The 14,282-nt window shown below is 45.3% G+C and overlaps 1 protein-coding gene across 1 annotated transcript in view; it reads left to right on the top strand.

Annotated features, from left to right (window-relative positions):
• mmp24 (matrix metallopeptidase 24) overlaps positions 1–14,282 on the top strand; it is a gene marked incomplete at its 3' end in the record, with an annotated part of 57,277 nt that overhangs the window by 20,796 nt on the left and 22,199 nt on the right. Inside the window, exons 5-6 of the mRNA XM_080792117.1 lie at positions 8,082–8,243; positions 11,911–12,128. Coding sequence (XP_080648243.1) covers positions 8,082–8,243; positions 11,911–12,128 — 380 coding nt within the window. The remainder of the gene's footprint in view (positions 1–8,081; positions 8,244–11,910; positions 12,129–14,282) is intronic.

Here is a 14,282-nt window from a genome sequence, read left to right as displayed (position 1 = left end):
GCATGTGTGCGTGGATGTGATGGGTGCATGCACACCCGTGCGTGCATTGTGAACCGCTGAAGTCCCTGGGCGTACATTCAGTAATTGAAAGATCGGTAGAGGAGATACGGCAGACAGCAAAGTTCCCCCAAAGCAACTGAAAGCAATTCCTCCTCTCGGCCTCCAGAAGGGCAATAGAGGACAAACTCCATCATATGTACCTAGGCTGACAATAAATCAACATATGTTTTGATCCGTGTGAGACTGTGAGTGCTGTCGGAGTGCTGCCAAGCGAAGCCAATCGAGATAGCGTCGTCATCTCCCGCACAGGACATTTGAACGGCAAAATCTTCAGTGTCGATTTAACTCGGAGAGCGTTATCGAACTCTCTAAGTGTCTCAGTAAGAAAGGGGCACACAGGCCCCTTTTGTAGAGCCATGCCGCAAACATATTGTTTTAACACAGACAATTGAGAATCACTTTTCAAAACTGTGTTCTGAGTGATACAGTATGAGTAGATTTGACTAATTGGGTAACTTTAGGACAAGATCTAACATTGTATTAGTTAGTCACAGACAGCATTATGGAATAAGGACTGCAGAAAAACAAGCCATATCTCGCCATTCAAGGACTTCATAGGATCTGGTTTTCTGCAAAGAGAGAGCAGATTAAAGACATAACATGAGAAGGACAAGGGAAAAAAACGGAATAGATTCTCTGTAGGCCTGAAAAAACCTTTGCTTGTAGATCTGCTATTTTTCAATAGCTAAAGTATAACATAATGCTTAGTTAAAACACCAAAAGGGGTTCCCGTCCAGAATGGGTTAAAACTTGAAGAAAGTGCTGTGTGACACTTTGACTCAGTCAGTCAAGGTTCAGACATTGGAGTTCCAGACATCACATTAATTCACAAGACAGGCAGACGGCAAACAAAAAGGCAGAAGTAACAGCAGACGCCGTTATACTATGTAAGATTATGCAAAAAGATATGCACGTCGATGCATAGTTTTGACAGCTCCCCTCCCTACCCCACACACTTTCTTGACAACTCAGTGTGGGCATTCAAATGGTCCAAGAAAGTGATGCTCTAAGCTGGGGAGAAAAATAATGCTGCCAGCACTCAGAGATAGGTCTATACGCTGTACAGAGCTATATGAGAAAGTAATGTGAGGTTATATCATTACTGGAGAGATAGGTTACACCAGGACACTCTGATACGCACCGCATCCGTCAGACCGGAAGACGTCTGAATCGCAACACAATAGAAAGCACAGCTATTATGTCTGTGAAGGAGCCCAGAAGCAGGCTTACAAATTACATGAACGAGTATACGATTATGAAAACCTCATATCTCCATGTTTTCATTATTTTTGTTTTCCTAAAGGATGTCCTACTTGATCATACTATACAGCGGCACACAGAAGCAATCGGCAAGCTCGAAACGTGGTCCGAAGAAAAGTCCTTTGAGCTTGTGGATCTGCCGCTTTGGCCATTTTTTTATTTGAAGAAATGTAAGAGTTTTGGACATGTGAGGTTTTCGACAATGAAAGAGCCATTACCAGACAACCACCAAGGACAAGGACGCGCCCATGCAGAATTAACACATTTTGGGCGGGAACCCCTTTTGGTGTTTTAAACATTATGTTATAATTTTGCTATTGAAAAATAGCAGATCTACAAGCTCATAGCGCGCCACCGAGTGGCACGCTACGAGTTTGTATAGGTCTGCTATTTATTTATTTTGTTTCGTAAAAATGTGGCGCAAATCCTGACAGAAAACTGTCAGGATTTAGAAGACATTTTATTTATTTCGACGTCAGGCCTAAATGCGTTAAAGATGGACCTCGTCGGAAGGAAAGAAAAGAAAAAGTTTGTTTTTTGGAGGCTACAGTAGAAAATATATGACAATAATGTGAGATACAGACCTGTGAAATAATTTAAGAGACACGATAGACGGAGACAAACATAATTATTTCTCACAGACAGAGTCAAGGTTAGTTGTACAAAGTAGAAACGGTGTGTGGACTTAAGCCAAAAAAACAAGGAAGACTCATAGTCACTTCATGGGCCAATCTGAGTGAGTTATTATACTCACAAGGAACAGACTGCACAAAAAGACAACCACAAAACTAATTACAGTCTGACTAAAAACTAAAATGTAAAATAACACACAGCTTAGTGAAAACTTGTGCGTGTGTGTGTGTGTGTGTGTGTGTGTGTGTGTGTGTGTGTGTGTGTGTGTGTGTGTGTGTGTGTGTGTGTGTGTGTGTGTGTGTGTGTGTGTGTGTGACTGTGTGTGTGTGTGGTAGGCTGCACAACAGTGACACATGAAAAAAACGCTATTTCCGTGCTCGGACCCAACCAGCCAGCCACATTGCAGGGCAATGGAGTGTCTGCAACACTCAAAAATAGCTATAAAAGCCAAAGGCAAAATCGCAACGCATTACGAAGTGTATAGATTAGATTGACTATTTCATTCTGTTTTTGAAACTAAGTATAAGATGGGTGGTTAATAAGGGAAGACTACTTTTTGAAGTAAATTGTTGCGATTATTGGAGAGTCAGTTCCCTTCAGGACAACATCAGATGGTCCCAGACCGACACGTATACCTTCAACAGGCATTAGAAATAGCATCCTGGGCCGTGGCTCAGCGGTCCAGGCACCTTGGGCCGGGCCTGGGCCATGGCTCAGCGGTCCAGGCACCTTGGGCCGGGCCTGGGCCGTGGCTCAGCGGTCCAGGCACCTTGGGCCGGGCCTGGGCCGTGGCTCAGCGGTCCAGGCACCTTGGGCCGGGCCTGGGCCGTGGCTCAGCGGTCCAGGCACCTTGGGCCGGGCCTGGGCTGTGGCTCAGCGGTCCAGGCACCTTGGGCCGGGCCTGGGCCGTGGCTCAGCGGTCCAGGCACCTTGGCCGGTAGCCCAAGCCTCAACTCCCGATCCCGACGGCCTTTACTGCATGTCACTCCCCCATCCCTCTCCCCATTTCCTGTCAGCCTACTGTCTGTCCCTCTATAAAATAATATAAAATAAAAAGGCAAAAGCCACAAAAAAAAAGAAATAGCATCCCGTGTCTCAGCAAGGACGTTTGAGGAATGTATCGCAGGATATAATGCCGGCACATTTACCGCTAATACTAGGGGGTGAAAATAATCTCAGATCACTGCTATATCCTTTTGCGAGGAGCTTATAAATCTCTCCTGCACGCACCTGACTGGTAGAGGAACAGAACTGTATTGACTTCAACCAAGGTTATTATATAGTTATGACATTTTCATTATTTTCTTTGTTTTGTTTCTGATTTCTTTGCAGTTTTGATTCGTTTTTAAAGTGGGTTTTGCTAGTTTAGTTTAGTTTTTATCTTGTGAAGGTGTAATTTTCATTTAGTTTTTATTTGTTTTAGTGTTAGTTTGTACTAGACTTTGCACTAGCAAGGACACTTTGGTTTAGGTTGTGGTCGTACCTTGTCATGATCTAACTAGTTCATAATAGTGACATGTATATCACTCTGCTTCCTTTTTCCTAAACCAGATCACACGGGCCAGTTTAGAACAAATACCAGGCTTTTCCCATGCGGTTATCTCTTAACGGAAGCTAAGTACAGGTGAAGACAGGCCCACGGTGGCCTTGTAGATAGAGTGTCCGCCCTGAGACCGGGAGGTCTGGGGTTCAATCCCCTGGCCGGGTCATACCTGGGACCCACTGGGCCTCCCTGCTTGGTTGGTTTGGGGACATACATGTCCCACGTACTTGTCTTGTGTGACATACTAGCGCCATGCACAGTGGGTATATGATGCGTTCACATCATACTAGCGCCATGCACAGTGGGTATATGGTGTGTTCACATCATGCTAGCGCCATGCACAGTGGGTATATGGTGCGTTCACATCATGCTAGCGCCATGAAAGTGGGTATATGATGCGATCACATCATACTAGCGCCATGCACAGTGGGTATATGGTGCGTTCACATCATACTAGCGCCATGCACAGTGGGTATATGATGCGATCACATCATACTAGCGCCATGCACAGTGGGTATATGATGCGTTCACATCATACTAGCGCCATGCACAGTGGGGATATGGTGCGTTCACATCATACTAGCGCCATGCACAGTGGGGATGTGGTGCGTTCACATCATGCTAGCGCCATGCACAGTGGGTATATGGTGCGTTCACATCATGCTAGTGCCATGCACAGTGGGGATGTGGTGCGTTCACATCATGCTAGCGCCATGCACAGTGGGGATGTGGTGCGTTCACATCATATGTACTAGCGCCATGCACAGTGGGTATATGATGCGTTCACATCATGCTAGCGCCATGCACAGTGGGTATATGATGCGATCACATCATACTAGCGCCATGCACAGTGGGGATGTGGTGCGTTCACATCATGCTAGTGCCATGCACAGTGGGTATATGATGCGATCACATCATACTAGCGCCATCCACAGTGGGGATGTGGTGCGTTCACATCATGCTAGTGCCATGCACAGTGGGGATGTGGTGCGTTCACATCATGCTAGCGCCATGCACAGTGGGGATGTGGTGCGTTCACATCATGGCTTTGTACATCAAGCCGCTTCAGGCAAACAAGAAAACAGGAAACAGGACAAAGGCTTCTGCCCCTATGGGCCACATGGCTCGGATATTCCACCGGTTCCCAAAGCTACTTACTTACAAGGAAATAAAACCAGAAAGATAAAGGATTTTTGGAACACCAGGCATGAGAAAGCGACAGGTTATAACCTCCGGGCTGGGCTTTCATTGTGGCAGTAACAGTCCTAGACAGACAGAGAGACAGGTGGTATCTCAAAGCAATGGCGTAGAAAATCTGTTTCAGCGGGAAGTGCAGGCAGATCAGAGGAGCAGCCATGAGGGTATACAAAGACAGAACAAATACAGAGAGCATCCATTGGGGAATAGCCTCCTGGGGTTGTATAATATACAGCATTACATGTGGCAAGAAGACAGCTGGGAGAGTGTGGTTTTGTTGTGTGAGCTTGGATGGTGACACAGAGACGGAGACAGAGATGTTTAAAGTCGTAGTGGTGGTAGTAGTGGAAGTGGGAGCAGCACTGTTGCGTCAGGGTGATAGCACAAGCCAGCAGCCGGAGGGAGAAAAACATCTCTGTAGTCTCAGCAGGTTTTAGTCTCAGCAGGGGGTGGAAAAACCGGGACGAGATAGAATTACAGAAGGGGAGATTATCTCTGTGTGCGTGACTGTGCGTACGTGCCAAGTGTGTGTTTGTGTGTGTGTAAAAATCCCAAGTGGTGTAGTGGTTCTCAAACCTTTTCCATGTCCCATAGGGAAATCTTAAGCCCAAACCACACCAAAAGGGTCGGTTCAGGACGAGACGGTATTGGTGTGGTTGACCTTAAAACGGTTTTGTCCCAAGGGCTTTAGATAGTGTCATAACTGTACTCCAAAAATAAACAACTCAACCCGGCGACTTTACTCATGATGGATATTGTGAAGCATCAACTGACTGAAAATATCCAAAGAGTACGACATATATTTCTATTTTGTCACCAAACACATGACGTTATCAAATGCAACTCAATATCATGATGACACAGAGTAACATACCTAACTAACGACCCCTTCAATATGACGCAATCCCAGATCTTCAATAGAATAACCCATTCTGGACAGGAACCCCTTTTGGTACTTTTAACTAAGCATTATGTTATACTTTAGCTATTGAAAAATAGCAGATCTACAAGCTCGTAGCTTGTAGGTCTGCTATTTTTGAAATATCGTGAAAATGTGGCACAAATCATTTTAATATATAATCTTTCAGAGCGAACGTTTTTTTTATTTCAACGTCAGGCCTAATTACTTCTGTGATCCAGGGGTAGCTGGAGTAATAATAATAATAATAATAATAATAATTTCATGACACGAGTGCAGCGCAAAGTGCTTTACAAGACAAATAAAGTACAAGCCTCAGGGCTTCCATACTCTATTCTAGTTTCCATTATTCCGATTGTTTTAGTTTACTATAATAACCTTGCTGCTGCATGGATGCACGGAAAGTACAAAACAAAAGGCCAAATGGGGAGGGGGAGGGGGGGGGTCGTGTGAAAGACTGCGAAAGAGAAGAAAGAATCTAAAACAATGCGTAACATCAAACACTGACATGAAGCGCGAGAGAAACTTTGTGCGCTGAGTGCTCTGCTGTGAGAAATCCCCACTGGAGCGCTAGATATACCGCAGTGGAGAGGAGCTGATGAGAGGCTAGACACCACTGTGGAATACCACTGCTACACGAGATGACACGGAGGAACATTGCCTTTGTCGGCGTGTGTGTGTGTGTGTGTGTGTGTGTGTGTGTGTGTGTGTGTGTGTGTGTGTGTGTGTGTGTGTGTGTGTGTGTGTGTGTGTGTGTGTGTGTGTGTGCGTGTGCGTGTGCGTGTGTGTGTGTGTGTGTGTGCGTGCGGGCGCGTGCGGGTGGGTGTGGGGAGAGAGAGGGAGAGGCTAGGGAGAAAAAGAAAAATGATAAAGATGAGGGCAAAGAAATGAAGGGCAAGGAACATCAAGCAAAGAGACGGAGAGAGGGAGATAAAAGTAACTGAGCGAAACGGACAGCGAAAGAAATGACGATGACCCCGAGTGTCTCTTAGAGAGAGAGACAGAGAGAGAGAGAGATGGATGGTTGTGAAAGAAATAAATCACATCACTGTAACCATCCCTATATAGTACAGTAGGAGGAGAGACAAAGAGTGGGCGAGGGACATGGAGCAAATGAGAGAGAGAGAGAGAGAGCCTGTCCAGGCACAGATGTTGGCATTTGTCCACGAGTCAACTCTCGGCTATGGCAGGCAGAGATCTTCAAACAGAAAGCGCCTGCGGGGGAAAGAAGAAAAGAGTGCAGAAGAAGATAATTATGGTCTGTAATTAGGTTCAGACAGAGTCAAACCAATTACCACCATGATGAAATGTACTGTATTAATGTGAACCGCGAACGTTGGGAGTTATTAAATGTCTGCGACAGCGGAACTCTGCACAATCACATGGCAGACCTCGGTGTCCACAAACTGCGACTGTCCTTGACAGCCACTGTCAACCTTCTGTATGTCTGTCTGCAAGCATAGACCTATGCGTGCATGCGTGTATGAATGTACTGTTGTATGTATTTTATCATAATTTGTCCACCATGCAGAGCTGAAAATGATTCAACGAATTTAAGCCACACGACCCAACATTGCGCAAATTGTGCGTCGTGTAATCGTTTGTCTCATGAACATATTATGTCATGTTAAGTACTTGTGTTCATTCAGATTAGAGTAAAGTTCATACAGTACTATCAATGTAGGCCTATATAGACTAACTATCATTCTATGCCCAATTGTTTTGTAATTAACCGACCCAAATAACTAGAGAGAGAGATATACTTCTCCATTACAGCAGAAAAGAAAGGTATACCACACTGTATAACCACGGCCATTAAGCAGGCTCTCAAAAGCTTCACGACAGTGAAGAATAATAATGTTTGACAGGACAGAGGAGACCATGATGGGTCTGTTCTACTCCTGTTCCACTGACCAGCTCCCCCCAGCTCCCCTCATCTCCCCCCAGCTCCCCCCAGCTCCCTTCATCTCCCCCCAGCTCCCCCCAGCTCCCCTCAGCTCCCCCGCAGCTCCAGTCAAATTCCACTTCACACTAGAGAGATCATCAGCCAGCAAACACATTAATGTGTTCTTGTTTGCCGCCCACTATTTGACAGCTAACGTCTACCATGGTCAATTCCCTCGTGTTCTGCACCGGAGACAATTTGTTCAATTTTCGAGAAGAGAGCTTTTTTTTCCTGTCAAATACATGTTTTTTGGGCTAGTGTTGTTGTCTGCAAAGCACAGCAGAAGGCTTGTCAGCAGCTCAACCTCTCTCCACTGGATATGTCATTACGGGACTACAACTATTATCTCAGTAATGATGAACTCCATGAACATTTTGTTCCCATTCCTGTCTTCTGTTTTATTTTACCTTTTCTCTACCTTGCATTTCTACCTTCCTAATACCAATCCCATTATTCTCTTTGCCTCTCTCTCTCTCTCTCTCTCTCTCTCTCTCTCTCTCTCTCTCTCTCTCTCTCTCCCACAGGTAATGATCTGTTTCTGGTGGCGGTCCATGAGCTGGGCCACGCCCTGGGTCTGGAGCACTCCAACGATCCCAGTGCTATCATGGCTCCTTTCTACCAGTACATGGAGACCCACAACTTCAAGCTTCCCCTGGACGACCTGCAGGGCATACAGAAGATCTATGGTAAGACCTGCAGGGCATACAGAAGATCTATGGTAAGACCTGCAGGGCATACAGAAGATCTAGGGGCCCTCCTATGCCCAGCTTTGAGTGTTTGTGTAAACACACACATTGTATAAACACAAACATTGTGTAAAACACAAACATTGAAGACAAAAGTGAGGACACAAACTGATTAGCTGGACATTGGAATGAGATGATGACGTATGACGAATTGACGATGCATGATGATAAGAGTGCATGCATGCCCGTCACTTTTTATTGATTTCAGACGCTTTTATTTGGTCTTTATAGAGTCTTACGTACGCCCAAACCGCACCAATGATTCACCACACAACTCCTTGCAACATGCAACTACTTGCACCTACTGTACTTGCAGCTCCTTGCAACCCCAATCCCCAATGGCAGTTGCAAGGAGTTGTGACTAGTTGTGAGTAGTTGCTAGGAGTTGCGACTAGTTGTGAGTAGTTGCAAGGAGTTGCGACTAGTTGTGAGTAGTTGCAATGAACTGCAACTGGTGTAGTTTGGGATTTAATCAATCCACTTCCCAAGTGTTTTGGATTGTGTCTGAACGCTGAATGTGCCTCGTCAGGTGTCACTGGGCTTGGCTCAGGACCGGCTAATTACCAGTCGACCAGCCAGACCGCGCCCCAGTTACAATTTCGGGCGATAATCATGCTAATGTACACATAATAGCCTTACATCCCACCCTATCTGATTCCATAGAGATATCCTCCCTTTCAGAAAGGATTCATTATTTCTGTAAGCACATTTTCTTGTTCTGGTTGCTTCATTCAGAAAGGAGAGCGTGTGAAGCAGTTGTTCTCAAATGTTTTCATGTCAGGGACCCCCAAATTAATATGTATTTGTCTGCGGACCTTCATCGGAAAACACCAGATGCCAGGGACCTCCCATACAATATTGGTGTTAAAATGTCTCCAAAATACTCCACATTTTTCACATTTCACAAAAGATTTGTTTTGAAATAAAGTGTCAGCATATCCACATGGTATAATAGTATAACATTCAAGACAACATTTCAAATCCACTAAGAGTTTCTGGGTTTGGCTGAGTCAGACCACTTCACTCTCTCTGAGCAAACACACACAGGCACTTTTCAGCCCAAAAGCTTCAGTCCAAAAAGTGCCACCCCAAGCGATTTCACACTGTACAACCCTGGGTGTTCCTTTAACTCAGAGAGGGTACAAATATAACCAAATGGATCCGTAAGGGTGTATTTGGTTACATTACACATTGTCGCTGCCGTGCAGAAACCTCTTTACTTCACGTTCAAACTTTTCTTTCGTTATTTAACGCCCTACTTAACTACAGCGTCACACAAAAGCATCAAAAGTAGAAGAAAAGATGTTCAAAATTGGAAGTACTCCAGTAAAGTTAAAAAAAGATAACTCAAAATTGTACTCAAGTACAGTACTTGAGTAATTGTACTTACTCAAGTACAGTACTTGAGTACTGTACACACCACAACAAAAAGAAGTGTTGTTTGGAAAGCAGAGCAGAACATTATACATTAGCATCAGTACAAATTGAAAACAGCGTACGCATGCAGAGCTCAGCAATAAACCTTCCCCTGGATAAAGAAAGGTTTCCAGAAACGTTGGCAGCCTGCAAGTCTCTGGTCTTTTCTAACGTGTTTCCACCAGGGACACTTTGTTCCATTTCAAAGGGGAGAAGACGCTCGCATTGTTGGCTACTGTTCAGTGGCGTGTGTGTGTGTGCGCGGTCGTGTGTGCTTTCATGCGTGCATGAATGTGTGTGGACTTTTCTGAACAAAGGCTGCTCTATGCTGAAAATAATATTGTTACCTGTATATTTGTATACATTAATTAAAATAACAGAGAGATGCATGCATGCATGCATGCATACATACATACTGTACGTACATACATACATACATACGAAAAAACTCTCCTGATATGGAGCGCCGGCCTTTGCGTGCGACGTAGGCTGAACCAATCAAATATCCAATAAACAGTAGCGTGTACTGTAGATCTTCAACCAATCAAAGTGTTTGGGGGACCGCGAAGCCTCTCTCAAATAGAGACTCTGCGAGGGAATATATTAGGGGTGGATGATGTCGCTGAACGGCGCGTTGCGGTACACCAGGACAGTCTCTAATGAGATGTCGTCGCTCGCTCGCATCGCTGGCGGTGCGGACGGGGTGTTATGCCCTCGCGCGATTTTAATGTTTTAAAATCTCTTTCAGTTGTGTGATGTTTTATTTATGCAAATGTTTTGCCCTGATTGTAGCACATTTTGAGATTTGTGTCAAATGTATTCCATGTAGGCACAGACCTGCTCCCATTGGTGCCAAATGTGCCTCAGGACCAGTGTTGAATAACAGATTTTTATAAAGTTTTTTTCCACCCACTTTATTTCAGTCCATCAAACAACAAATACATCTACTGTATCTATCTATAAATGCTGGTGCATTTATAGATAGATACAGTAGCTTCTGCCCGGGCTCTGGACAGGGCCCCTGCCCAGGGTCCATATGGAGATGGCCTGTTCTGACATCATTCTGACGCCTGCATAGACTCCATATTTGGGCATGCCTGACAAAGAACTCCATAATTATGGGCATAAAAGAGACACAGCCATAATACCTGGGTGGGGCATTAATTTCCAACTTGCATCATTCCAAGTAGGCCAGTGCCCAACGGGCACCGCCTACACATAATATCTAGTTAAACATACAGAGATCCACGCACGCATGTCTTATCCTGATTGATCAAAGAGCACCTTTTGATTATTTGTACATCTGTTCTCTACCTGCACGTCTCCGTTGAGCACCTGGTTGTTTTCTTGCCTCAACAAATACAGCAACGCTAATTGGAAATATCAAAGAAATGACATGTTAGCAGGGTCTCAACCTCCAGAACATTAGAATCATAGTGTGACCAATGTGTCATTTCCGTCAGGAAGTTGAGATCTTAACCCATTCTGACCTGAGATCAGATTCTAAAAATGTCTTCTACATCCTGACAGTTTTCTGAAAAAGCTATGTTTCTATGTCAGTCGTTCTTCGATTTTTCAAAAATAGCAGACCTACAAGCTCGCAGCGCGCCACCGAGTGGCGCGCTACGAGCTTGTAGGTCTGCTATTTTTCAATAGCTAAAGCATAGCATAATGATTACACCAAAAGCGGTTCCCGCCCAAAATGGGTAGATTGCATACTAGCACAACGTAAACCTTTCTATAATTACAACGTCTCCACTGTCAACACACTGTCACACTGTGATGAGTGTGAAAAATTAAGAGCTTGTTAATGCTAGCAGGCATTACGGGAGACTGGTAGCGCACAACTTGGTGTTGTAATGCCTGATTTAAACTTACTGTAGCTGCATACCGAAAATAGTCAATATACTGTACAAGCTCACAACGCATCAGCCATGTTGTAGAACAGCAGCACCCACGCACAGCCAAGTATAAAATGACTCATCTTAGTTCTCCCGGATCTCTTCTGCACTCCCTAAAATTTTCGTGTAGTTTTTATACTTGTTGACGAAATTGTCAATATTATGTAGTCATAGTTTTATTCATCACAGCTTAGTTTTTATTCCGTCTTTGTTTCGTTTTCGTCAGTGACAATACGTAGTCGACGAAAAAGAAAATTGTCAACCAAATAATTGACTGTTTGTCCTCCCAGGCATCCCGACGGCCATGTTGGAGCCCACGCGGCCGCTGCCCACCTTACCGTCCAGACGGACGCACTCCACCTCGGAACGCAAGCACGACCGCCACGCCCGGCCCGCCCGCCCGCCCTCGGGCGACCGCCCCGCCCTGCCCGGGAACGGCAAGCCCAACATCTGTGACGGCAACTTCAACACCGTGGCCTTCTTCAGACGAGAGATGTTTGTCTTTAAGGTGAGTGGAGAGAGAGAGAGAGAGAGAGAGAGAGAGAGAAAGGAGCGTTTACACGCACACACACACACACACACACACACACACACATGTACGCACACACGCACATACACAAACGCACGCACCCACACACAGAATATGTTTACATGGACACTTACACACAGCATACATCCTCAGGTCAAAGTTGTCAGAGCTGCCCTTTAGACCAGAGAACCCCAACAAGCCTTTGAAATATAAGTGATGTCTTTCTGAACTGTGTGCGCATTCGTGTGCATGCGCGCACATGCATGTGTGTGTGTGTGTGTGTGTGTGTGTGTGTGTGTGTGAGAGAGAGAGAGAGAGAGAGAGAGAGAGAGAGAGAGAGAGAGTGAGTGTGTAGGGGGAAAAATCCATCTTGATGTCTCTGATCTTTAAACGGAATATTAGAAAAGGTCATAGACCTGTATCGTCTGTCTGTCTGTCTGTCTGTCTGTCTGAATCAGAAGTGGCCTCTCTGTCTCAGACTGTGTTAGTATCTGTGTCTGGATCTGTGAATGTCTCTCTATCTGTCCATCTGTTTGTCTCTGTCTGTGTGCTTTCCCGGTCGCCATCCATCGATGTGTCTGTGCCTGTCTGTCTGTCTAACATCTCTCTCTCTCTCTCTCTCTCTCTCTCTCTCTATCTCTCTCTCTCTATCTCTCTATCTCTCTCTCCCCCCGTGTCAGGCATTCTGGCTGACCGTATATGCCCGTCTCACTTTCATCCCGTGTTGTGTGCTTTTCTCGCTTTCATCCTGTCTGTCTTTCATCCCCTGTTCATGTCTATGTGTCCACAGTACCTGTCTGTCATCCTCTCGTCACAGTCAGCCTTTGTTGTCACATCACAGGTTTGCGGCTGTAGCAGAAGTGGGTGACTTTATTTTTGGAGATTTTTTTTGTACAGCTGCAGGAGAAGAACAGAGAAATCTTAAGATATTCACAGCTTTGTACTTTGTACCGTAACCCTGCCTGTTATCTTGATCTCCTGTCCAGGACACCATTGGCATGGCCCAGCGTCAATTAGGCTTTAGTCTCTAGGCTGCCTCCCTGTCTGGCTCCCCCAAATGTATTTTCCACATACAGTTAAGGTTATGGCCTATGTCTTCATGATACAATGCATATCTCTCAATACTGTATGGGCAGCAAGCGTCTCCACCATACAGTATGTGACGGCCAACAATGATTGCATACGGCAGCAGTACTTTGCCAGCCTTTTTGTGTTTTCTTTTAACATCCCAAGGTGTTAAAGACAGTCTGTCGGACTGTCGGTATGTCCTATAGGCTACCAAAACAGAAAAACAACACACACACACACACACACACACACACACACACACACACATACACACACACACACACACACACACACACACACACACACACACACTTGAGCGTGAGCGTGTGCTGCCGGAAGCGTATGGCAGTGAAGCAGAGCGGAGCAAAATGTCACAGCCTTTATCCTGCCTCTGTGGAAACAGGGAAGCTGTGCTGGGTTGGAGGGTTAATGGAGTTTTCCTGCCTGGAGACACATGCACGCTCACACACACGCACACACACAGAGAGAGAGAGGTTCACCCCAATGACATCATGAAACTCTGAATGAGGAATCATTTGTGATGTGGGACAATATGCAAAATATGGAATAGTAGGCCTATTGTCACTGTCGGGTCCCAAAACTGTTACTTTTCAGGATTCAAATTCAAAAGTAGCAGATCTACGAGCTCGGGCGCGGTGTGAATCATGCGTTTTGCCAACTTTGACATCATCATGGGGATGGAGATCCCTGATGTCATCGTGAATGCAACCTGCTGTCACAATTAAGCCCATATATGGAGATCACTGATGTCATCAATATTGGCCAGCAACCCTACATCTGACCTCAAACCTCAAACCCTTAGATCTCCATATATGGATATATGTCAGAACCTATTCTGACATTCTATATGTTGATCCTTCTCCATCCATCCTTCCTCTTTGATGTCTCCCTTTTGACTCCCATTCAAACTCTAGACGGGCCTGCCCAAAAGTTATTCGTGCAGCTGTGAGTTCTCAACAGGCCCGAAAATGAAGGTCCAGCCCTCATCAAAGCCTGTACACTCAAGAGAATGTCCCTGCTACCACCCTTAGATCTCCATATATG

This window comes from Protomyctophum bolini (assembly GCF_963924005.1).
Source record: "Protomyctophum bolini genome assembly, chromosome: 2".
NCBI classification, from domain to species: domain Eukaryota; kingdom Metazoa; phylum Chordata; class Actinopteri; order Myctophiformes; family Myctophidae; genus Protomyctophum; species Protomyctophum bolini.
Note: the sequence above shows the minus strand (reverse complement) of the source record. Positions and strands in the feature narration are given on the sequence as shown.